This window comes from Sapajus apella, unplaced genomic scaffold (genome assembly GCF_009761245.1).
Source record: "Sapajus apella isolate SASKATOON/1434 unplaced genomic scaffold, GSC_monkey_1.0 scaffold230, whole genome shotgun sequence".
Taxonomy (NCBI): domain Eukaryota; kingdom Metazoa; phylum Chordata; class Mammalia; order Primates; family Cebidae; genus Sapajus; species Sapajus apella.
The window spans coordinates 302,837-327,891 of NW_022437170.1; the positions used below are offsets into that span (position 1 = coordinate 302,837).

A 25,055-nucleotide genomic window follows, 5' to 3' on the forward strand; every position below is an offset into this window, starting at 1 on the left:
GCGCGGGGAGGAGGCGCGGGGAGGAGGCGCGGGGAGGAGGCGCGGGGCGGGGACGCGCCGTCGGGAAGCTCGGGCGCCAGCGCCAGTTCTGCATTTCTTTCTGCTTTATTTTTACTCTTTTCTCAGCTTAAAAGCCAAACGCTAGGCCGGGCGCGGTGGCTCACGCCTGTAATCCCAGCACTGTGGGAGGCCGAGGCGGGTGGATCACGAGGTCAAGAGATCGAGACCATCCTGGTCAACATGGTGAAACCCCGTCTCTACTAAAACTACAAAAAATTAGCTGGGCATGGTGGCGTGTGCCTGTAATCCCAGCTACTCAGGAGGCTGAGGCAGGAGAATTGCCTGAACCCAGGAGGCGGAGGTTGCGGTGAGCCGAGATCGCGCCATTGCACTCCAGCCTGGGTAACAAGAGCGAAACTCCGTCTCAAAAAAAAAAAAAAAAAAAAATGCCAAACGCTGAGCGGAGGCGTCAGACGGGCGGTCGTTGGGCGCAGCGCGGCCCCGGGTGTGCGTGGTGGGACTGCGGGCTCGGAACGTGCGGACGGGGCGCCGGCGCTGGGAGCCCCGTCAGGCCGGGGCTGGGCCCTGCAGCCTCGTCCTGGGGGCGTCGGTGACGCGGGGTCCGCCGGGGAGGTGGTCCCTGGGCAGTGGGTCTCTCGTGGGAGGCCACGCCCACGGACCCGCTCGCACCTGCCCACTCAGCCTGCGAGTCACGCGAGCCGTCTCTGACTTGAGACAACGTGGTGAAAACCCCAAGCGATTTTGCATCCAGCCACATATGTATGTCCTGGCTCTTTACTGGAATATGCGCTTCCCTTATAGGTGCGGTTCACATATGTGTGACTTTTGAAAGTGCACTTCGCTTCAAACACATGGTAACAGCTGTGCAAATGTTTGCCCTATTGATATGTCTATTCTGTAAGCTTTTTTCTATTTAAAAAAATTGGAGGCCGGGCGCGGTGGCTCACGCCTGTAATCCCAGCACTTTGGGAGGCCGAGGCGGGCGGGTCACGAGGTCTAGAGCTTGAGACCGTCCTGGCCAACATGGTGAAACCCCGTCTTTACTAAAATACAAAAATTAGCCGGGCGCGGTGGCTCACGCCCGTAATCCCAGCACCTTGGGAGGCCGAGGTGAGTGGATTGCCTGAGGTCAGGAGTTCGATACCAACCTGGCCAACATGGGGAAATCCCATCTCTACTAAAAATGCAAAAATTAGCCTGTCCTTGGGGGCAGGCGCCTGTAATCTCAGCTACTCGGGAAGCTGAGGCAGGAGAATCGCGTGAACCTAGGAGGCAGAGGTTGCCGTAAGCCGAGATCGCTCCACGGCACTCCAGCCTGGGTGACAAGAGCGAAACTTCGTCTCAAAAAAAAAAAAAAAATTGGGGGGCCACGTGCGTGGCTTACGTCTGTATCCCAAAACTTTGGGAAGCTGAGGCAGGAGGATCGCTTTAGCTCTGGACTTGGAGGCCAGACTGTAACACAGAGAGACCCTGTCTCTACAAAAAAATTAAAAATTAGCTGAGTGCATAGTCCTAGGTACTTGGGGGCTAAGGTGGGAGGATATTATTTTACTACTTAAACGTTGTTGTTAAAAACTAAGACACACACACTAGCCTATTAGCCTAGACTTACACAGATAATCAGGATCACTCTTTCATCTCTGCATCAGTTCGTTACACTTTTATGGGAAAACCATCATTTATTCAGTTAATCATTGATACGTTGTTCTGTACTTCATGACTGCATTTTACTTACAATTTGTTCATATATATACCTACATATACATGTCTGCATAGTTCATCCAGTATATGTGTGAGATGTATCTCATGCTGGATGTAATGTTTAGATTAATTAAAAGCTATGAAACAAAAAATAACCCCCCAAATAGAATAAAATGTAATGACTATGGTCATTACTTTTTTTTTTTTTTTTTGAGATAGGGTCTCACTCTGTCATCCAGGCAGGAGTGCAGTGGCACAATTTCAGCTCACTGTAACTTCTACCTCCCAGACTCAAGTGATCCTCCCATGTCAGCCTCCTGAGTAGCTGAGAATACAGGCAAATGCCACCATACCAAGCTAATTTTTTTTTTAAGATGGAGTCTCTCACTGTTGCCCAGGCTGTAGTGCAGTGGTGCGATCTCGGCTCACTGCCATCTCTGCCTGCTGGGTTCAAGCAATCCTAGCCTCCCGAGTAGCTGGGACTACAGGTGTGTGCCACCATGCCCAGCTAATTTTTTTGTATTTTTTAGTAGAGACAGGGTTTCACCATGTTGGCCAGGATGGTCTCGATCTCCTGACCTTGTGATCCGACCACCTTGGCCTCCCAAAGTGCTGGGAGTACAGGTGTGAGCCACTGCACCTGGCCTTTTTTTTTTTTTGGTAGAGATGGGGGGTGTCACCATGTTGGCCAAGCTGATTTCCAACTACTGAGCTCAAGCATCTGCCCACTTTGGCCTTTCAATGTGCTGGGATTACAGGCACAAGCCCCTCAGGCCATTACGCCCATTTTATATCAGCATTTTATTTAAGTTTCTCATTTGTTTTTATTATACTAATTAAGATTAATTCTTTTTTTTTTTTTTTTTTTTAGATGGAGGCTTGCACTGCAACCGGGGCTAGAGTGCAGTGGTGGGATCTTGGCTAACTGCAACTTTCGCCTCCTGGGTTCAAGTGATTCTCCTGCCTCAGCCTCCCGAGTAGCTGAGATTACAGGCGTGTGCCACCACGCCCAGCTAATTTTTGTCTTTTGAGCAGAGATGGGGTTTCACCATCTTGGCGAGGCTGGTCTCAGACTCCCGAGCTCATGATCCTTGTGTCTCAGCCTCCCAAAGGGCTGGGATTACAGATGTGAGTCACCACTCCCGGCCAAACAGTCTCCTTAAATAGCAAGACACGGTTCTGTGCACAGGAATCACGCTCAGGTTTGGAATGTGAAGGGTCCAGGCCCCAGTTTCCTTGGAAACTGCAAAGTTAAGAGGAACGCTGAATGCTGTGTCCAGAAAGCCCTTCTCTGAACCTCCGCCCCTGGGTGGGACATGAGGGCTGCTTCTCTGGGTCAAAGAGACTAAGGCAAGAGTGGGATGTTTTATTTTTACTGATATAATTTCAACAGCAGTGTGTCTGATAGTTTATTATTTTGGAGATAAAGTTTTCTCAGTGAATGAGAAAGTGTGAGGAGGGCCCCCCGCCATAATGCATATTTTTCCACACCAGCAGATAAGCAGACCTTGCTCTGTGGGACCTTAGGGCCCTAAGAGGAGCCTCCCCCGTGTGAATCACTCAAGGGAGCCCACCCTGTTTCCTACATGGGCACAAGACCAGGGGAGCGACGGCCTTTGCCAGTGCGTCATTACCAACTAAGACCTCTGCCGGGGGGGGGTCTGTCACCCTTTCCTGATGATGGGACGCACGTGTCAGCATGACCCCCCACTACCCTGCGCCCCACACTCCACCTGCACATGTAGCGCTGGCCATCATGAACTGCACATGGTTTCCTCAAGGCACCACCCTTGTTGCCCAGGCTGCAGTGCTGGGGGGCAATCTCGGCTCACTGCAACCTCCGCCTCCCGGGTTCAAGCAATTCTCCTGCCTCAGCCTCCCAAGTAGCTGGGACTACAGGTGCTCACCACCACGCCCAGCTAATTTTTGTATTTTTAGTAAAGTCGGGGTTTCACCATGTTGGTCAGGCTGGTCTTGAACTCCCAACCTCAGGTGATCCGCCTGCCTTGGCGTCCAAAGGGCTTGGATTACAGGCGTGAGCCACCACACCTGGCAAACTGTGATTCTTGATACAATTATGTTTATTTCTCTCATTTTACTTTTTGTTTTCCATTGCCCTTGCATTTGTTATCCCTTACTCATTTTCCATCGTCTTTTGGATTTAATCAAGCTTTCTCAGTTCCCTTTTCTATTCTTTTAGTGTTAATATTAAGATGCTACAATGTATACAAGACTTAACAAAGCGTAAAGGTAATCACTTAATGCTGTCTCCATAAACAAGAGAGATATCCCAACTTTTTTTTTTTTTTTTTTGAGATGGAATCCTGCACTTTCGCCAGGCTAGAATGCAGTGGCACGATCTCAGCTCACTGCAACCTCCGTCTCCTGGGTTCAAGTGATTCCCCTGTGTCAGCCTCCTGAGTAGCTGGGACTACAGGCGCGTGCCACCACACCTGGCTAATTTTTTGTATTTTAGTAGAGATAGGGTTTCACCATGTTGGCCAGGATGGTCTCAATCTCCTGACCTCATGATCCACCCGCCTCGGCCTCCCAAAGTGCTGGGATTACAGGCGTCAGCCATCGCGCCTGGCCAACTTTTTTTTTTTTTGAGACAGTTTTGCCTCTTGTTGCCCAGGCTGGAGTACAGTGGCACAATCTCGCCTCACTGCAACCTCTGCCTCCTGGGTTCAAGCCATTCTCCTGCCTCAGCCTTCCAAGTAGCTGGGATTACAGGCGCCTGCCACCACACCTGGCTAATTTTTTGTATTTAGTAGAGACGAGGTTTCACCACGTTTGTCAGGCTGGTCTTGAACTCCTGACCTCAGGTGATTTACCTGCCTCAGTCTCCCAAAGTGCTGGATTACAGGTGTGAGCCACCGTGCCTGGCTGCTGTCACTGTTTTTTACTTAAGCCATCTTGATATCTTGACAGGTGTGTAGTATCACTTCATTGTGATTTGAATTTGCAGTTTCCAAATCACTAATGATACTAAATGTCTTTTCATGGGCTTGTCATCTATATATTTTTCTCAGTGAAATGTCTGTTAATGTCTACTACTCATTTTACAATGGTTTTTTTTTTTTTTTTTTTGTTTTGTTTTTTTTAAAGACAGAGTGTCACTCTGTTGCCAGGCTGGAGTATAGCGGTGCAATCTCGGGTCACCGCAACCTCTGTCTCCTGGATTCAAGCAATTCTTCTGCCTCAGCCTCCTGAGCAGCTGAGATTACAGGTGCGTGCCACCATGCCCAGCTAATTTTTGTATTTTTAGTAGAGACGGGGTTTCACCATGTTGGCCAGGATAGTCTCAATCTCTTGACTTCGTGATCCACCTGCTTTGGACTTCCAAAGTGCTGGGATTACAGGCATGAGCCACTGCACCCGGCCTGCTGTAGAGTTTTAAAGATGAATTACATTGATGTATTTTGAAACTTACCCTTGCATACCTGAAATAAATCCCACTTGGTCATCGTGCATGCTTCTTATACATTTTGAATTTTGTTTTCAAATATTTTGTTGAGGATTTTCACATGTAGTGAATGTGTGTGGGTGTGGGTGTGCGCACGTGTTTACACATACATGCTGTCTTGGTTTGGTATCAGGGTAGTGGACTATGGGCCTCATAAAATGAGTTGAGAGACACAGTTCACCTCTTCTATTTTTTTCTGGAATATCATGTAAAACTGGTATAAATTCTTTAAATGACTGGTACAATTATCCACTGAAACCATCTGGGCCTAGAGATTTCTCTTTGGGTAGATCATAAGTAGGTCAATTTCTTTACTGGATATAGGGCTATTCAGATAATCAACTTCATGATGGGTGAGTTTTGGTAGTTTGCGGGGTTTTTAAAATTTTTATTTTTTTTGAGACAGAGTCTCACTCTGTTACCTGGGCTGGAGTGCAGTGGTGCGATCTCGGCTCACTGCAACCTCTGCCTCCTGGGTTCAGGCAGTTCTCCTGCCTCAGCCTCCCGAGTTCAGGCGATTCTCCTGCCTCAGCCTCCCGAGTAGCTGGGAACTACAAGTGTGCTCCACCATGCCCAGCTAATTTTTTGTAGTTTTAGTAGAGGTGGGGTTTCACTGTCTTAGCCAGGATGGTCTCAATCTCCTGACCTCGTGATCCACCTGCCTCAGCCTCCCAAAGTGCTTGGGATTACAGTCGTGAGCCACCATGCCTGGCCTAGTTTGTGGTTTTTAAGAAATTAGTCCATTTCTTCCAAGCTGTTGAATTTATTAGTGTAGTTAGTAGAGTTCCTTTGTTTTTTTTTTTTTTTTTTTTTTTTTTTTTTTTTTTTTTTTTTTTTTTTGAGACGGATTTCGCTCTTGTTACCCAGGCTGGAGTGCAATGGCGCATCTCGGCTCACCGCAACCTCCGCCTCCTGGGTTCAGGCAATTCCCCTGCCTCAGCCTCCTGAGTAGCTGGGATTACAGGCATGTGCCACCATGCCCAGCTAATTTTTTGTATTTTTAGTAGAGACGGGGTTTCACCATGTTGACCAGGATGGTCTCGATCTCTTGACCTCGTGATCCACCCGCCTCGGCCTCCCAAAGTGCTGGGATTACAGGCTTGAGCCACCGCGCCCGGCTCTGACTTCAGTTCTTTATCGTTTCCTTCCTTGTACTTGTTTTGGATTTATTGTGCACTTGTATTTCTAGTTTCCTGAGGTAGAAACTTAAACTATTAAAATCTTTCTTTAATAATTTAAGTTCCTACCTCATGGTTGTGGTGAGAACACTCCATTGTTTAATGGGATGAATCTACACTAACCCTCATGGCTGCGGTGGGAACACACCATTAAGTGCTCCTTTCACATGACCACTCTCTCATGAAAATTAATTCACTTCCCCCATGCCCTATGGTAAGCTTAAGCTTGATTTGGTTTTCGTAAGTATTTTTTGTGATAGGAATGCCTACTGACTGGCTTTATTATTTTTGTGGAGAACGAAATCCCACTGTGTTGCCCAGGCTGGCCGCAAACTCCGGGACTCAAGGTCTCCTCCCTCCTTGGCTTCCCCAAGTCCTGGGATTGCAGGCACGAGCCTCCACATCTGGCCAGGAATGCCTTAAATGAGAAATTCAAGTTATAAATGTCCCTTCACTTGTATTTCTTTTTATCTTAGCAGTGAATGCTTCATTAGCTACATTCTTTCTGCTGGGCACATTTAGAGATGTAGCTTTCACCAAGTAAGTTTGGTGTTCCCTGCTTTTGTTTTTTTTTTTTGAGAGAGTCTCGCTCTGTCGCCAGGCTGGAATGCACTGACACAATCTTGGCTCACTGCAACCTCCGCCTCCCGGGTTCAAGCAATTCTCCTGCCCCAACCTCCTGAGTAGCTGGGACTACAGGCACATGCCACCACAACCGGCTAATTTTTGTATTTTTTCTCTTTTTTTGAGGTGGAGTCTCACTCTGTATCCCACACTGGAGTGCAGTGGTGCAGTTTTGGCTCACTGCAACCTCCACATCCCAGGTCCCGGTTCAAGCAACTCTCCTGCCTCAGCTTCCCGAGTAGCTGGGATTACAGGCACATGCCACCTTGCCCAGCTAATATTTTTGTATTTTTAGTAGAGATGGGGTTTCGTCATGTTGGCCAGGCTGGTTTGAACTCCTGACCTTGTGATCCACCCACCTCAACCTCCCAAAGTGCAGAGATTACAGGCGTGAGCCACCGTGCCTGGTGATTTTTGTATTTTTAGTAGAGACAGGGTTTCACCATGTTGGCCAGGCTGGTCTTGAACTCCTGACTTTGTGATCTTCCTGCCTTGCCCTCCTAAAATGCTGAGATTACAGGCATGAGCCACCGTGCCCGGCCCCTGGTTTATTTAATGTTCGCATTCTGGTAAGATGTTAAATTACCTGGATACAATGAATAATAATTGTATTCTAAGTTGCAAAGATCCCATAAGAAAAATAATTATTAGATAGCATCACCAAATTCACAAAATTGGCCTCAAAATAAAAAAACTGCTACTTACTAAGTAATTTAAATTAATACGGTGATGGAGTGTGTGGTGTTGGAAGGAACTTGTTGAAGAGAGCTTACTTTATTAAGAGGCAGGGTTTCACTCTGTCACCCAGGTTGGAGTGCAGTGGTCCCATCATGGCTCACTGTAGCCTCAAACTCCTAGGCTCAAGTGAACCTTCCGCCTCGGCCTCCCATGTAGCAGGGATGACAGTCACTCACCATCATCGCAATGTTATTTTTGAGATGGAGTTCTGTTCTTGTTGCCCAGGGTGGAGTGCAACGGCACGATCTTGGCTCACCACAACCCCTGCCTCCTGGGTACAAGTGATTGTCCTGTGTCAGCCTCCCAAGTAGATGGGATTGCAGGTATGTGCCACCACACCTGGCTATTTTTTTTGTATTTAGTAGAGATGGGGTTTCACCATGTTAGGCTGGTTGAGAACTCCTGACTTCAGGTGGTTCACCCGCCTTGGCCTCCCAAAGTGCTGGGATTTACAGGCATGTGCCACCACACCCAGCCCATCATGGCTAATTAAAAAAAATTTTTTTTTGTAGGGATGAGTCTTGCTATGTTGTCCAGGTGGTCTCGAACTCCTGGGCTTAAGCGATCCTCCGAACTTGGCCTCCCAAAGCACTGGGATTACAGGTGTGAGGCACCACCCCCAGCTGAAAGCTTACTTTGGATATAACTGACTTGAATTTTATTCTTGTGAGTTAATGATGATATTTTGTGTTGTCTACTTCTAAGCTGCAGACAGCCCTCATGAGGAGAAAAAGATTTTCTCAGGTAATGAGTGAGAATGGTCTTTCCCTTCAATATATGGCAAAATAAACGGGGCCATGGGAGAATCCTGGTGGTGGAAACCATTTTATTTTCATACATAGATTACAGCACAATTATGAAGAAACAGTCACAGGCAACTCACAATGCTACATTCAAATTATGCCAAGGTCCCACCATATTCATTTTGTCTGCTAGTTAATTTCTAAAAGAGCAGAGCAGAGCAACACACGAGTATATTAACACAGACTACAATGTGAATGAAGCCTCCTGGAGTTGTCCAAAATAGAAAACATACATAAAGATCTTCAAAATGCAGGTTGAAATGCAAATCCCAGCGAAAGGGAAAAACACTGCAGTGAAGCCCCGTGGCAATTACTTCCCTTCAAATGAGTTTGTGTGCCAGCTGGAGGGGATGACTGACAGAAGAAGGCGGCAAAATTCCTACAGGCGAAATTCAGAAAATGACAGGGGATGCTGGCCTCTGCTCTGGGCTTCTTTGGTGCGTCTACTTCAATTTAATTTATTAGCGCCATTAAGATTGTAAGTGAAGTAACTCTGGGTTGATCTTAGAAAAGCTGATTTTCTTTCTAGCATAGTATTTGTGGTGAGAACTATGCCAGATGGGAAAGGTGGTATGGAGCCTTTGACGAAGTCTCTACGGTAATCCTGACTAGTAAAGTGTAAAGACTTACCCACAGGTTACAGATTACATGAATTATACACAATGACTAACAGCAGATGATGGGACTGGGACATTTTAATTGTACAGTGTAACACTTTAGAGTGCTGGGAAATGTGGTACATCATTCCCTTTTTTCTCCACTCAGGAACTGATTATCTTGTTTCTTGTCCATGCATATTTAACTTAAATAACAAAACATTTTGAAGGTGGTTTGGCTAACCCAGAGGTAGTAAAAGACCTCAGAAGTGTTTTGGTTTCTATTACTGAAGAGGGGCTTAGTAATAACTGCAAGTCCATGTATATATGCAGCAGGTGGTAACAATCTCCAGAGCCGCTGACATATGCAGCAGAAAAGCACAAAGAACTTTGCATTTGTTATAATTTCTACTGCATTGTCAAGATACAGATAGAAAATACTGGCATTTAGTGTGGGGAATCTTGGGACATGTCAGCTTATGTCCTGTGAGGCACTTGTACCGAAAACGAGTATCACAATTTTATTAAATGCTCATCATTTAACAGATGGCACAGAAAAAAAATGGCACATTCAAAAGATTAACTCAAGAATAGTTAATAAAGGCACTGTTTACAAACATGTTCACAATGAACGAAGCCCACCCCGTGGGCTGGGGAAGCACCAGCAGTAGTTACGTCTGAGGATCATGGAGAGGGAATGGGGCCAACTGAAACAGAGAGCTCTACCACCACAGATGGGGGTTTCCCAAAGGGGGCTGTATCCTTACGGGAACACAGAAACTGCCTAATCCACGGTCCAGGCAGGAGGAAGGGAAAGGCAATAATTTTTTTCTCCTCTCACGTGATCTCTTTCTGGTATCTCCCATTGTTAAAACCTATGAAGAAACCCCAGTGAAGCAGTCACTAGAAGACAGCCTCTGGGGGTGCAGAGCATAAAATGGGAGAAAAGGGATCTGAAGAAATAGGGGATACTCAGCACACATGCAGATCCACAGTACATACAATTTCTGTCAAGTACCTGCTACAAATTCAAGTTACCCTGAGCCCTGAAGGAATACGCTTCTGACTCAGATGATGCAGTCTACTGAGTTATATTTAAAAATTCACACAGGCTTGGTGTGGTGGCTCATGCCTGTAATCCCAGCACTATGGGAGGCCAAGGCAGGCAGATCACCTGAGGTCGAGAGTTCAAGACTAGCCTGACCAACATGGAGAAACCTCATTTCTACTAAAAATACAAAAATTAGCCGCGTGTGGTGGCACATGCCTGTAATCCTGGCTACTCAGGAGGCTGAGGCAAAAGAATTGCTTGAACCCAGGAGGTGGAGGTTGCGATGAGCCAAATTCGTGCCATTGCACTCCAGCCTGGGCAACAAGAGTGAAACTCCCTCTCGAAAAAATAGTAACAATAACCACATGTAAGTGTTATTGTCATCACACTTTACTTCTAACTATATCATAAACTCCAAATATGTTATCATTACTTTGGCTTTAAGCAGCCAATTCCCTTTTTAAAAGGTTTTAAAAAGAGAAAAGTATCTTTTATATTTACCCACACATTCACCATTTTCAGAACTTCATTCTTTTGTACAGACCCAAACTTAAGCTTTGCATTATTTTCCTGCTGCCTTCAAACTTCCTTTAATGTTTCCTGAAGACAGGTCTACAGGTGATAAAATCACCTTTGATTTGGTTTGTCTGAAATAGTCTTTATTTTGCCTTCATTTTTGAAAATGTTTTTGGATGAAAACAGAATTATAGGTTGCAGGGTTTGTTCTTTCATTAAGTAATTTAGAGATAATACTCCATTGTCTCATAGCTTGCACAGTTCTCACCGGAAGTATGCGGCCATTCTTTGTTCAGGTGTACGTATTATCTTTTTTTCTCAAGGTGTTTTAAAATTATTCTGTTTATCAGTGTTTTTGAGGTGCACTGCTATGATATAAATTATGTTTATTCTGCTTCAGGTCATTTGAGCTTCTTGAATATGTGGGGGTATTGTTTTCATCAGATTGGGACAATTTTTAGCCACTGTTTATTCAAATACTTCTTCATGCCTCTTCATTGTCTCCTCTCCTTCTGGGACTCCAGTTACACATACTTTACACCACTGTAACTGTTTTCCTATTCTAAGTCTTTTTTTTTTCTCTTTGTACATCATTTTGATAGTTTTTATTCTTACTCTTCAAGTTCACTGATTTCTTTTTTCCTTCTTCTGTATTTAATCTCTCCACATGAGATTTTAACAGAATCAGAAGCTGTCTTCATCTCTGTAAGTTCCATTTGGGACATCAAAAGTATCTCTTTTTACCTCAGGTTTCATCAGCCTTATGTTTTCCTCTATTTTATATTTATAATAGCTATTGTAATATCCTTGTCTGCTAATCCCATCACCTCTGTCTTTTCTGGGTTTCTGTTGATTTTTCTCTGGGTTATAAGTCATATTTTCTTGCTTCTTTGTATGCCAGATGTTTCTTAGATGCCAGACATGATGGGTCCAGAGTAGCTTTTAATCTAGAGCTAATTAGTCTCACTACTAAAACCCTTCTGAGAATGCTACCTGATGCTCCATGTGTTAGAATTTGTTTCCACACTGGCTGCTGAGAACATGAGTTCCAGGAATTGTTCAGACTACTGCTTTCTAGTGCTTCTGTTCCTGGCCTCACTGGAAGTCAGTACTCAGCCAAAGGACTCAGGGAAATCCCAGCAGACTTCTGGAGCCCTGTTTCTAGGAAGATCCCATCTCTCCAGTACTTTCCCTTGCAAATTCTAGCTACTGTGGCCTTCCCAACTGCCAATCCTGTCTCTTCAGTTCAGCAACCTTACTGTTTCCCTTCCCTGAACTGCAACCTAGTAACTGCCACTAGGGAGATGGCTGAGAAACCATGGTGCTCACCTCACTCTGTCTACACTTTCCTGGGGATCACGAATCTGTGCTTGTCATATGTTTAAAAACCATTATATATTAATTATATAGCTTCTAGTTGTTTAAGGCAAGAGAGGTAATCTGATCCTTGTTATTCCATCACAGCAGAAAGCAGAAGTTCTCACACCTAAGTCAATACAACTAACACTTAAAATTGACTGCTTTTTATAATAATTTATACATAAAGAACACCACTTCCTTACAGAACTATTTCAACAGCATCAAGCTTGTCAAATTCTTTAAATTATTATGACTACTCTTCAGTATGAACCTCTAAAATAAAATTCAGTATTCCCTTTCTGTAGGCATTCTCAAGTGTACAGTGAGTACTCCTTTCTTGAAATCTTTCATTTGCTTGTTACAACAACAAGATTTTCTTCCTGGTTAGGTCTTCTAAACATTTAATAAGCTGACTTATGACTAAAAGCTTCTGTACTATCACAATACTAATAAGGTTTTCACCTCAACAAGGCATCCAATATGTAACGAGTAGTGTCTTCTGACAGACAATTTTTTTTACATTGTTTACTTTTTAAAAACTTCTCTCCTTTCTAAATTCTGCTTAGTGACTCTTGACTCCTCAATTAAAGCTTTTCAACAGTCAATGCCTCAATAGGGTTTCTCTCCTATATGCATCCTCAAAAGGGTTAGAAAGTATGACATCTGATAACAATCTTTCTCCATTCACCAAACTCATGATTTTTATATTATATGATTTCTCTGATGTATCATAAGCTGTGACTTCCTGTTAAAGGTGGTCCCACATTCATTGCACCCATAGTATGTATCTCCTGTATGAATTCTCTGATGCCTCATAAGGTGTGACTTTCTAGTGAAAGACTTCCCACATTCGCCACATTCATATGGTCTCTCTCCCGTATGAATTCTCTGATGTATAATGAGCTGTGCCTTCTCAAAGAAAGCTTTTGCACAATCACCACATCCATAGGTTTTCTCTCCTGTATGATTTCTTTGATGCTTAATGAGCTGCACTTTCTGAACAAATGCTTTCCCACATTCACTGCATTCATAGGGTTTCTCCCCTGTATGAATTCTCTGATGTCTAAGAAGTTGTGGCTTCCAGGCAAAAGCTTTCCTGCATTCACTACATTCAAAGGGTTTTTCTCCAGTATGGGTTCTCTGATGATGAATGAGACTTGACTTCTCACTGAAGGTTTTCCTGCATTCGCTGCATTCATAGGGTTTCTCACCTGTGTGTGTTCTCTGATGTGATATCAGGCTTGACTTCTGGGTGAAGGCTTTCCCACATTCACTGCATTCATAAGGCTTCTCCCCAGTGTGTGTTCTGTGATGTGTTAGGAGCTGGGACTTCCCGAAGAAGGTTTTCCCACATTGAATACATCCATATGGTTTCTCTCCTAAGTGAATTTTTTGATGTCTTATTAACTCTGACTTCTTAAAGAAGGCTTCTTCACAATCACTACATCGATAGTTCTTCACTCCTGTGTGAGTTATCTGATGTTTAATAAGCTGTGGTTTTCTGATAAAAGCTTCACCACATTCATTGCATTCATAGGGTTTCTCTCCTGTATGAATCCTCTGATGCCTAATGAGAAGTGAGTTCCTGCTGAAGGCTTTTTTACACTCACTACATGCATAAGGTTTCTTCCCTGTATGGGTCCTCTGATGAGTAATAAGCTGCGACTTCCAAAAGAAGGCTTTTCCACAGTCACTACATTTATAGGGTTTCTCTCCTGTATGCCTTCTCTGATGTGTAATGAGTTTTAATTTCTGGGAGAAAGCTTTCCCACAGTCACTGCAACTGTAGGGTTTCTCTATTGTGTGAGTTATCTGATGCCTTTTAAGCTGTGACTTCCTACTGAAGGCTTTTCCACAGTCACTGCATCCATAGGGTTTCTCCCCAGTATGAATTCTCTGATGTAAAATGAGCAGTGACTTCCTACTAAAAGCTTTTTGACATTCACTGCATCCATACGGTTTTTCTCCCGAATGAGTTCTTTGATGAATAGTAAGCAGTGACTTCTGCGAGAAGGCTTTTCCACATTCACTGCACTGATAGGGTTTCTCTCCTGTATGAGTTCTCTGGTGGATAATAAGTTGTGACTTCTTGTTAAAAAATCTGCCACATTCCATGCATAAATAGACTCCTGTATGTGTTATATGATTTGCAATGAGCCATGACTCTTTACTGCTGGTTCTTGTACATGTATTGCAATCACAGTGTTTTATTCCACCATGGGTTCTGTCAGGTTTGATACAGAATAATAATTTCTTACTGAGCTCATCAATTGTCTTTCTTTCATAGTTATTTTTGGAAATAAGCAAATCAAAAGGATGTTTCAGATTTTTTTCTCCCGTGCCACATGTATGGGATCTCATTCCTAAATGAACAAAGTTTATGCTTGACTTAAATATTTTTCCAAAAACACCATACTTACGGCCTCTCTCCATACTTTTAAGGTTGTCTTCATTATCTTGGAGCCACGTTTTGGGATTATCTAGCCAGACTTCTAAAAAGAGAAAAAAATGAACGATACTGTGTAATTCCTTCAATTATTGTGCTTATTGCATAAAGCTTCTGAAATGGCACCATAATCCCAATTTTAAAAAAATTCCTCAAATGCCCGGGCGTGGTGGCTCAAGCCTGTAATCCCAGCACTTTGGGAGGCCGAGGCGGTTGGATCATGAGGTCAAGAGATCGAGACCATCCTCGTCAACATGGTGAAACCCCGTCTCTACTAAAAATACAAAAATTCAGCTGGGCATGGTGGCGTGTGCCTGTAATCCCAGCTACTCAGGAGGCTGAGGCAGGAGAATTGCCTGAACCCAGGAGGCGGAGGTTGCGGTGAGCCGAGATCGCGCCATTGCACTCCAGCCTGGGTAACAAGAGTGAAACTCCGTCTCAAAAAAAAAAAAAAAAAAATTCCTCAAATGTGTAGTCACTGGGCATTGACAATTTTAACAGAAAAGAAAATGAATTTTTAAATTACAAATGTTTAAACACATGAACTTTTAAATAAGAAATATTAAATATACTCAAGGAACAGTGATCATGAGATGATGGAGCAATTTCCAATCAAACACTGAGGTGATTAGTTTACTTTTTCAACAATAATCTATGATTATCTACTATGTGTCCAGAACTTAGTAGCAGAAGCTCAGAGAAGAAGAAAGGTAAGTACATCACCATCAGAAAGCAGTGCAATGTGGTTAAGAATGTGAATAATAAGAACATAAAAAAGCAACATTAGTATATACTGTTGAATGGTATAATAGAAAAAGGGATATAATGCAGAATGTACAATATCAACTTTATACCTGAAAGATGAGAAACATTAATTTTTGTACTATTGTTGCATCTATAAAGTATTCTAGACAGAGTTTCGCTCTTGTTACCCAGGCTGGAGTGCAATGGCGTGATCTCGGCTCACCGCAACCTCCGCCTCCTGGGTTCAGGCAATTCTCCTGCCTCAGCCTCCTGAGTAGCTGGGATTACAGGCACGCGCCACCATGCCCAGCTAATTTTTTGTATTTTTAGTAGAGACGGGGTTTCACCATGTTGACCAGGATGGTCTTGATCTCTTGACCTCGTGATCCACCCACCTCGGCCTCCCAAAGTGCTGGGATTACAGGCTTGAGCCACCGCGCCCGGCCATCTATAAAGTATTCTTATTCAAGATCATTACTTACATCAGTGATGTTAATAACTTCATCATTATCACTAAAACTTCCTTTTGGAATTATCCAAGAGTTCTGCAGAGCTCAGCATCAACACTTTTATTTTATTTTATTTTATTTATTTATTTATTTATTTTTGAGACGGAGTTTCGCTTGTTGCCCAGGCTGGAGTGCAATGGCCCGATCTCAGCTCACCGCAACCTCCGCCTCCTGGGTTCAGGCAATTCTCCTGCCTCAGCCTCCTGAGTAACTGGGACTACAGGCACGTGCCACCATGCCCAGCTAATTTTTTGTATTTTTAGTAGCGACGGGGTTTCACCATGTTGACCAGGATGGTCTCGATCTCTTGACCTCGTGATCCACTTGCCTCGGCCTCCCAAAGTGCTGGGATTACAGGCTTGAGCCACCGCGCCAGGCCTCAACACTTTTATTTAACTTCCTCACATTCATCCCCATTTAAGTGGATCTATAATTGAATCTATAAAGTATATATTGTATCTATATGTAATGCTATCATTGGAAATTACTCCTAATCACAATAATTTTTTGTATAGTAGGACAGGTTTCTTTTTATCCAGTGAGTACAACTGTTTGTGATTTCTACAAGAGTATTTATTGAATATTTTAAAAGTTTATTTACTTTACTTTTGGGTGATATTCTTTATGAACAATTGTAGGGTAATATTCTCAGGAAGTACTGGGCAAGATGAAAAGATCTAGCGTGGTCTCAAATATAAAACAAGGCTGGGCCTGGTGGCAGCTCACACCTATAATCCCAGCAGTTTGGGAACCTGAGGTGGGAGGACTGCCTGAGCCCAGGAGTTCAAGACCAGCCAGGCAACATAAGGAGAACCTGTCTCTACAAATTTTTTTTTTTTTCTAAAATTAGCCACATGTGGTGGTGCACACCTAAAGTCCCAGCTACTTAAGAGGCAGAGACGGTGGATCACTGGAGCCTCAGAGGTCAAGGCTGCAGTGAGATGTGACCGCATCACTGCACTCCGGCCCAGGAGACAGAGTAAGACACAGGCTCAAAAAATAAAAAGTAAAAAAAACGCTACTCTTTTCTAAGGAGGAAAATGCCTGATCCAATTCTCAGACATCAGAATTTCAGATGAAGCAGGCTGGTTGCAGTGACTAATCCCTGTAATCCCAGCACTCTGGGAGGCTGAGGTGGGTGGATCACATGACCCCAGGAGTTCAAGACCAGCCTGGGCAACATGGTGAAACCCCATCTCTACCAAAATACAAAAATTAGCTTAGTGTGGTGGTGCACGCCTGTAATCCCAGCTACTTGGGAGGCTGAGGTTGGGGAGATCACTTGAGCCCAGGAGGCAGAGGTTGTGGTTGTGTGAGCTGAGAGTGCATCACTGCATTCCAGCCTCGGTGACTGAGTGAGACCCCATATCAAAAAGAAAATAGAGGCTGGGTACAGTGGCTCATGCCTGTAATCCCAGCACTTTGGAAGGCCGAGGTGGGTGGGTTGCGTAAGCTCAGGAATTCAAGACCAGCCTGGGCAACATGGTGAAACCCCATCTCTACCAAAATACAAAAATTAGCTTAGTGTGGTGGTGCACACCTGTAATCCCAGCTACTTGGGAGGCTGAGATAGAACTGCTTGAACCTGGGAGGCAGAACTTGCAGTGAGCCAAGATCAAGATCGTGCCACTGCACTGCAGCCTGGGCAGCAGACCAAGACTCCAGCTCAAAAAAAATTTTTTTTTCAGAGGAAGCACAGACTGCTGATATGGAAAATTAAAACAAGACTCAGTGTTTTGAGCATAAACAAAGATGACAATACTATTCATTGAGATGAAAACGACTATGCAAAGAAGTTTGGAGATCAAAAGCAAGAGTCATATGTAGACAAGTATGAGATCCACTTGATAAGTTTACAGAAAATTATTTTATAAGATGTGGGAACAAAAAAAAGCAATAATTTTAAATGAAAAATCACATCGAGATGAGATTAAAAATATGTCTATCCAGGCTGGGCACGATGGCTCACGCCTGTAATCCCAGCACTTTGGGAGGCCGACACAGGCAGATCACAAAGTCAGGAGATCAAGACCATCCTGGCCAACCTGGTGAAACCCCGTCTCTACTAAAAGTATAGAAATTAGCTGGGTGTGGTGGTGCGCACCTGTAGTCCCAGCTACTGGGGAGGTTGAGGCAGGAGAACTGCTTGAATCCAGGAGGTGGAGGTTGCAGTGAGCTGAGATCGTGCCACTGCACTCCAGCCTGGGCGACAGAGTGAGTCACTATCTCAAAAAAAAAAAAAAAAAAAAGTAAAAATAAAAATATGTCTATCTAAATTAATTAAATGATAAACAATAATAAATAGCGTGTGTGTAGACTTAACTGTAATATTTTATTACTACTAATAAACTACTACTAGAGACAGGACATCGCTGTGTTGCCCAGGAAGTGCAGAGGTGAGGTGATACTTCACTGCAGATGCACACTCCCAGGCTTGTGAGCCTTCTGCCTTAGTCATGCACGTTGCTGAGACTGCAGCTGTGTGCCACCATGCCTGGCTAATTTTTAATTTTTTTTTTTTTTGGTAGAGATGGGGTCTTGCTATGTTGCCCAGGCTGGCCTCTTAACTCCTGGCCTCAAGCAATACTTCTGCCTTGGCCTTCCAAAGCACTGGGATTACAGGCATGAGCCACCATGTCACATGCACCAAAATGTCATTTTGATGGCACTCTAACAAATACCCTTTATTTCTTTCCTTCATAGCACTTATCAAATAGGTAATCCTCTCCTACTTCTGTTTCTCTGTAGAATGCAAACTGAATGAGGGCAGGAAACAGATTTGTACTGTTCACTAATATACCCCCACTGCACAGCACAACAAATTCTCAGTATATGTAGGATAAGTATTACTCACTTACCATTGAGCTTCTAAAGTACCTTTCTGTATCATTCTGTTGATAATTAATTTTGCACTTTAACACAAATGCTGCATGTTCAAATACTGAATTGCTGAATACTTTATGGTTTTATATTATCTTCTAAATTAAAATCCTGTGCTCCTACAAAGTTATTTCATGACTCTTATTTCCTTTCAATTCTTCTCATTCCATGTGAGAAGTGGTTCTAAATTAATAGGGGAACATAAAATCTATCTTTACAGCTTTTCCAAACTACACATACTCAGAGCTAGAAAGCAATGTGAATGGTGCCTAGACATCTGTAATGTGAAATATTTCCCTGCTGTGCATTAAGGCTCCCTCCTGTAATCCCAGCACTTTGGGAGGCCAAGGCAGGAGGATCATTTGAGCCCAGAGTTTGAGACCAACCTGCGCAACATAGTGAGATCCTATCTCTCCAAAAACAAAAAAAAAAAACAAAAAAACAATTTTTAAAAATTAGCTGGGTGTAGTGGTAGTCTCAGCTGCTTGGGAGGCTGAAGTGGAAGGAACTTGTAAGCCCAGACAGGTCAAGGCTGCAGTGAGCTGTGACTGTGCCACTGTACTCCAGCCTGGGTGACAAAGTAAGGCCTTGCCTCAAAAAATAAAAATAAATATTTCCCAAGGTAGATGCTTAGATGGAAACTTTTCTACTGAAGTGACATCTGGTAAATAAGGCCCCTCCTTATCTGGCTCCATAATAACCAATTTTTAAAAATCAAATAAGTGCATACCACAAATTCCACAGAGAACACAGACTATGTTACTTGCTATCTCTCTTATGGGGGAAAAAACCTTAGGACCTAGTTGTTTTAGCAATTTCAGATAATGTCTTATCAGGCCTGAGTTACTATATTATGGGTGCTAAGTGGGTAGAGATTTCAGAAAAATCTGTGAGTTAAGGAACATTCACTGGAGTTGAAAAAAAAAAAAAAAGGCTCACAGTGAAGTCTACCTTAGGAAAAGTATACCATAATCAAAGGCACAGGTGCAGAGAAAAATTTCAGAAGACTAGTGTGTAAAAATCTAGTTCAACTGGAGTTATTAATGACGTTTGGGCACAGAAAAATAACTGGATAGATAAAACGTTCCCATACCATGAGGTTCTTCAACATAAACGGAGATTAAATATCACTCAGCAGGTAATGGGGAACTTAAACCCACTTGACTATTTGATGTGATAAGAGAGAAGCTTTAGAGAAGTTAAACATCAAATGTACCAGAAAGATGCATTGGGAATTGACTTGAAAATTCTTAGTCTGTACTGAGGAAGGTAAGAAGCAAAATCTCCTTACTATATTTAAGGTAGTGGGGTTTTTTTTTTAGTGTGTCTTTGTTTTTTAGAGACAAGGTCTCACTCTGTTGCCTAGCACACTCATGGCTCACTGCAGATTCCACCTCCTGGGTTCAAGCAATCTTCCCACCTCAGTCTCCCAAGTAGCTGGCACACACCACCATATTTGGCTAAGTTAGTAGTAGTAGCAGACATGGGGTCTTGCTTTGTTGCCCAGGTTGGTCTCAAACTCCTGGCCTTAAGTGACTGTAGTGCCTTGCCCTCCCCTCAGCCCCAAAAGCATGAGGATTACAGGCATGAGGTACTCTGCCTGGCCTAGACTTTCATTCTATATCAGTGGGTTCATCTTCTACTCTCTGTGGGTTTAAAACAGCAATATATCAAATGAGAGGAAGAGGAGAAAAATAATAAACGTTTCAAGTTTAAATAAACTCAAAGGTAATCAGTGTTACCTAAAACAAGAAAAAATCATAAATTCATATAGAGAGTCTTGACCAAGAAAGCAGGGTTCTAAATGGCCAGCCATCCGTGCCAGTGAATAAGAGGGATACATTTCATCATAAATTCCATGTAGAAAAGATACATCCTGCCAGGCGTGGTGGCTCAAGCCTATAATCCCAGCACTTTGGGAGGCCGAGGCGGGTGGATCATGAGGTCAAGAGATCGAGACCATCCTGGTCAACACGGTGAAACCCCGTCTCTACTAAAAATACAAAACATTAGCTGGGCATGGTGGCGCGTGCCTGTAATCCCAGCTACTCAAGAGGCTGAGGCAGGAGAATTGCCTGAACCCAGGAGGCAGAGGTTGCAGTAAGCCGAGATCGCGCCATTGCACTCCAGCCTGGGTAACAAGAGCGAAACTCCGTCTCAAAAAAAAAAAAAAAAAAGACAAGACACATCCAAATCCTGATGTGGAGCTCAGGATACGGAGCGCATCCACTAAAAACTCATGTCACTGATCTTGAGTGAACTCTAAAGATTCAGGAACTTTAAACACAGTTTCATAATCAACATTTTAATAGTGCCCACCTGTCTTCAAAAACCTGAGATTAAATTTCACTGTATCTCATACGCCTAATTACTTCTTACCTGAAAAGTTCTGACTTAGGATTTCTTGATCCATTATCCATGGATCTTGCTGTTCCCATTTGGAAATTGCATCAGGTTTGATAATTTGATAACCTGTCAATTGGAAATACAGAGGACTTGGACCTAACTGCTTGGGCTAAGAGACTTAAATATGAAGAATGTTTTATTACAAAGGCTGTGAAATAAAGCAAGTGAATGAAAATCTTTGCATTTAGTTTAAAAGTCAAATAATCTCTGACATGTAAAACTTACGTCCAAAGCAACAAACACCTCACAGGCTAAACAGTTACTGGCCACACACTAAGTGACATAAGAAGAAAGTTCTTACCCAAGAAAACCAGATTGCTATAGTTCTCCAACATCACATCTCTGTACAAGTTCTTTTGAGTAGGATTAAGTAGCTGCCATTCCTCCAACGTGAAATCCACAGCCACATCCTCAAAAGATATCTGGAAAAGCACAATCCCTTGTTAAGCCTGAAGTGGTTCTCATTGGGTCTTGTACAATACTTCCTTCCGTATTTGTGGTAGGCAGCCTCCAAGACGGCCCCACTGACCTCTGGCTCTGGTATTCATGCTTTTGTGTAATCCTCCCCTCTTGATTGTGGGCTGGACTCGCTGACTCACTTCTCTTGAACAGAATAGGGCAACACGATTAGATGCCACTTCCAAGATTAGGTTATAAAGGATTGCAACTTCTGTTGGGCACTCAGTCTCTAGAGGAGTCTGGCTGCTGTGTTGTAAGGCAGCCATGCGGAGGAGCTCATGTGCATGGAACAAAGTGGGCTTGGAGGGCTCCTCACTGCACGTTGAGGTGACTGCAGCCCTTCCCACCACCTTCATCACTGCCTCATGTGAGACCCTATACCAGAACCAACTGGGTAAGCAACTGGCACATCCCTAAGCCCAGACACTGTGAGATAAATATTTGTCGTTTTCAGCCCCTGAGGTTTGGCGTAATTTGTTACACAATAATGAATAACCAATATAGTTATAATAACCTTGCATTAGGCTTTGAGGAAGAAATGTTTTTAAAATATTTATCATTGTGAATTCATTCATCCATTTACCTACGCACTGAACAAGAAACCAGAATAGGTTGTCTTTAAACAATATAGTGGTTTTCAAAGAAGGTGCTACTGGTATTTGAGAACAATTCTTAACTAAGCAACATTGTCCCATGCAGTTAAGCCCTTCAGCATGCCTGGCCTCTGCCTGCTAATGCCAGCAATATCTCTCAGTCACTGGCTGGGCGCGGTGGCTCACGCCTGTAATCCCAGCACTTTGGGAGGCTGATGTGGGATCACCTGAGGTCAAAAATTTAAGACCAGCCTGGCCAAACCCCATCTCTACTAAAAATACACACACACACACACACACACACACACACACACACACACACACACAGCTGGGTGTGGTGGTGGGGGCCTGTAATCCCAGCTACTAGGGAGGTCGAGGCAGGACAATCACTTGAACCTGGAAGGTGGAAGTTGCAGTAAGCTAAGATCGCGCCTCTGCACTCCAGCCTGGGGAACAGAGCCAGACTCTGTCTCAAATAAATAAATAAACAACAACAACAACAAAATCACTCTCTTCCCTCTGGGAGCGATTCTGCTCCCAAGTAAGAACAACCGGCCAACTATTTCAGATATCTTCCAATACACACATATTGAGCAATTAAGGTTCCAGGAATCGTCTGGGCATGGTGGCTCACACCTGTAATCCCAGCACTTTGGGAGGCTGAGGTGGGCAGATCACCTGAGGTCAGGAGTTGGAGACCAGCCTAGCAAACAAGGAAATACAAAAATTAGCTGAGTGTGATGGTACATGCCTATATTACCAGCTACTCGAGAGGCTGAGACAGGAGAGTTGCTTGAATCCAGGAGGCGGGGGTTGCAGATTGTGCCACTGCACTCCAGCCCAGCCTGGTGACAGAGCGAGAGTTTGTCTTAAAAAAAAAAAAAAAAAAAAAGCCGGGCGCGGTGGCTCACGCCTGTAATCCCAGCACTTTGGGAGGCCGAGGCGGGTGGATCACGAGGTCAAGAGATCGAGACCATCCTGGTCAAAATGGTGAAACCCCGTCTCTACTAAAAATACAAAAAATTAGCTGGGCATGGTGGCGCATGCCTGTAATCCCAGCTACTCAGGAGGCTGAGGCAGGAGAATTGCCTGAACCCAGGAGGCGGAGGTTGCGGTGAGCCGAGATTGCGCCATTGCACTCCAGCCTGGGCAACAAGAGCGAAACTCCGACTCAAAAAAAAAAAAAAAGGAACTAGCATTTACAGAATATAGAGACAAAACAGGAATAAAAACATTGGATTTGACAACACTGGGTCAGGTGCTATAAAGACAGTAAGGCTCATGAAGGGTCTTTAGAGAGTCCTGGTTATAGAGGGGGATGAGGAAAAGGACTCTCAAGGCAGCAGCAGGAGCAAAGGCACGGAAACAAAGTGTATTATCTCAGGGAGGAGCAGTCCAGGAATGTAAGAGGGAGCAAGAGTGGTGGGAATGACCCTGGTCTCTAAAAGCGAAAGTGGAAACTAGACAGGTGCGCAGCGGCCAGCCTTTATTTGGACTCAAGTAACTTTGAGCATTGCAGTCCCAACAGCTACAAAGGACACAGAAGAAAGGAGGAAAGCTTAGAATAAGACCAAGCATAGGGCACTCACAGGTTGTCTTCCCTCACAAAGCTAGAACCCACAGGAGTACTCTGTGTTTGGGTCAATGAAAAGTAGAAATCAAAGAAGATTAATTTCTTGCCTCAAATGTTGGTGTTACACAAAGAGGTCAAAACTGTCCTCTGAGAATTATACAAAGCTAGACTGATGTGGGTGTGTGAGCTGAACTCCAGTATAGATGTGTTTTGCAAAAACCATAAGAACAGAGAATTGTTTTAAGGTAGAAGTGCATTCGGGCATCTGGCAGAATCAAATGCATATTATAATTAGAGAAAGAGATCCAAATAATTCTCACAAATAAAGATTCAAGAAAAATGAGTACAGAGTAAAAGAGAAACCAGGATGTACACATAAAAAATAAAAATCATGGCGCGTGCCTGTAATCCCAGCGACTCAGGAGGCTGGGGCAGGAGAATTGCCTGAACCCGGGAGGCGGAGGTTGCGGTGAGCCGAGATCGCGCCATTGCACTCCAGCCTGGGTAACAAGAGCGAAACTCCGTCTCAAAAAAAAAAAAATAAATAAAATAAATAAATAAATAAATAAAAATCAGCCAGGCGTGGTGGCTCACGCCTGTAATCCCAGCACTTTGGGAGGCCGAGGTGGGTAGATCACCTGGGGTAAGGAGTTTGAGACCATCCCGGCCAAAATGGCGGAACCCGTCTTTATTAAAAGTACAAAAATTAGCCGGGCTTGGTGGCCGGCACCTGTAATTCCAGCTACTCAGGAGTCTGAGGCAGGAGAATCGCTTGAACCTGGGAGGCAGAGGCTGCAGTAAGCCGAGATCGCGCCATTGCACTCCAGCCTGGGCAACAATAGCAAAACTCTGTCTCAAAAAAAAAAAATCATATATTTTTTTAGAGACAGAGTCTCGCCCTGTTGCCCAGGCTAGAAAACAACGCTGTGATCTCGGCTCACTGCAACCTCCACCTCCCGAGTTCAAGCAATTCTCCTGCCTCAGCCCTTCGCATAGCTGGGATTACAGGCATGTGCCATGACACCCAGCTAATTTTTGTACTTTTAGTAGAGATGGGGTTTCACCACGCTGGCTGGGCTGGTCTTGAACTCCTGACCTCCAGTGATCTGCCCACCTCAGCTTCCCAAAGTGCTGGGATTACAGGTGTAAGCCACCTTGCCCAGGCTGAGAAATATAATTTTTTTTTTTTTTGAGACGGAGTTTCGCTCTTGTTACCCAGGCTGGAGTGCAATGGCGCGATCTCAGCTCACTGCAACCTCCGCCTCCCGGGTTCAGGCAATTCTCCTGCCCCAGCCTCCTGAGTCGCTGGGATTACAGGCACGCGCCACCATGCCCAGCTAATGTTTTATATATATATATATATATAAATATATTTTTTTTTTTTTTTTTTTT

General features: G+C 43.9%; 1 protein-coding gene across 4 annotated transcripts in view; it reads right to left on the reverse strand.

The window, feature by feature from the left end:
• Positions 1-11,274: 11,274 nt before the first annotated feature.
• ZNF605 (zinc finger protein 605) overlaps positions 11,275-25,055 on the reverse strand; it is a 31,195-nt gene continuing 17,414 nt past the window's right edge. For all 4 annotated transcript variants that reach the window (XM_032271360.1, XM_032271362.1, XM_032271358.1 and 1 more), the window contains 3 exons: positions 21,340-21,460; positions 21,012-21,104; positions 11,275-14,545 (listed from right to left, as the gene is read on the reverse strand). In XM_032271360.1, the coding sequence (XP_032127251.1) occupies positions 12,756-14,545; positions 21,012-21,104; positions 21,340-21,460 (2,004 nt within the window). In that variant the 3' untranslated portion in view covers positions 11,275-12,755. The remainder of the gene's footprint in view (positions 14,546-21,011; positions 21,105-21,339; positions 21,461-25,055) is intronic.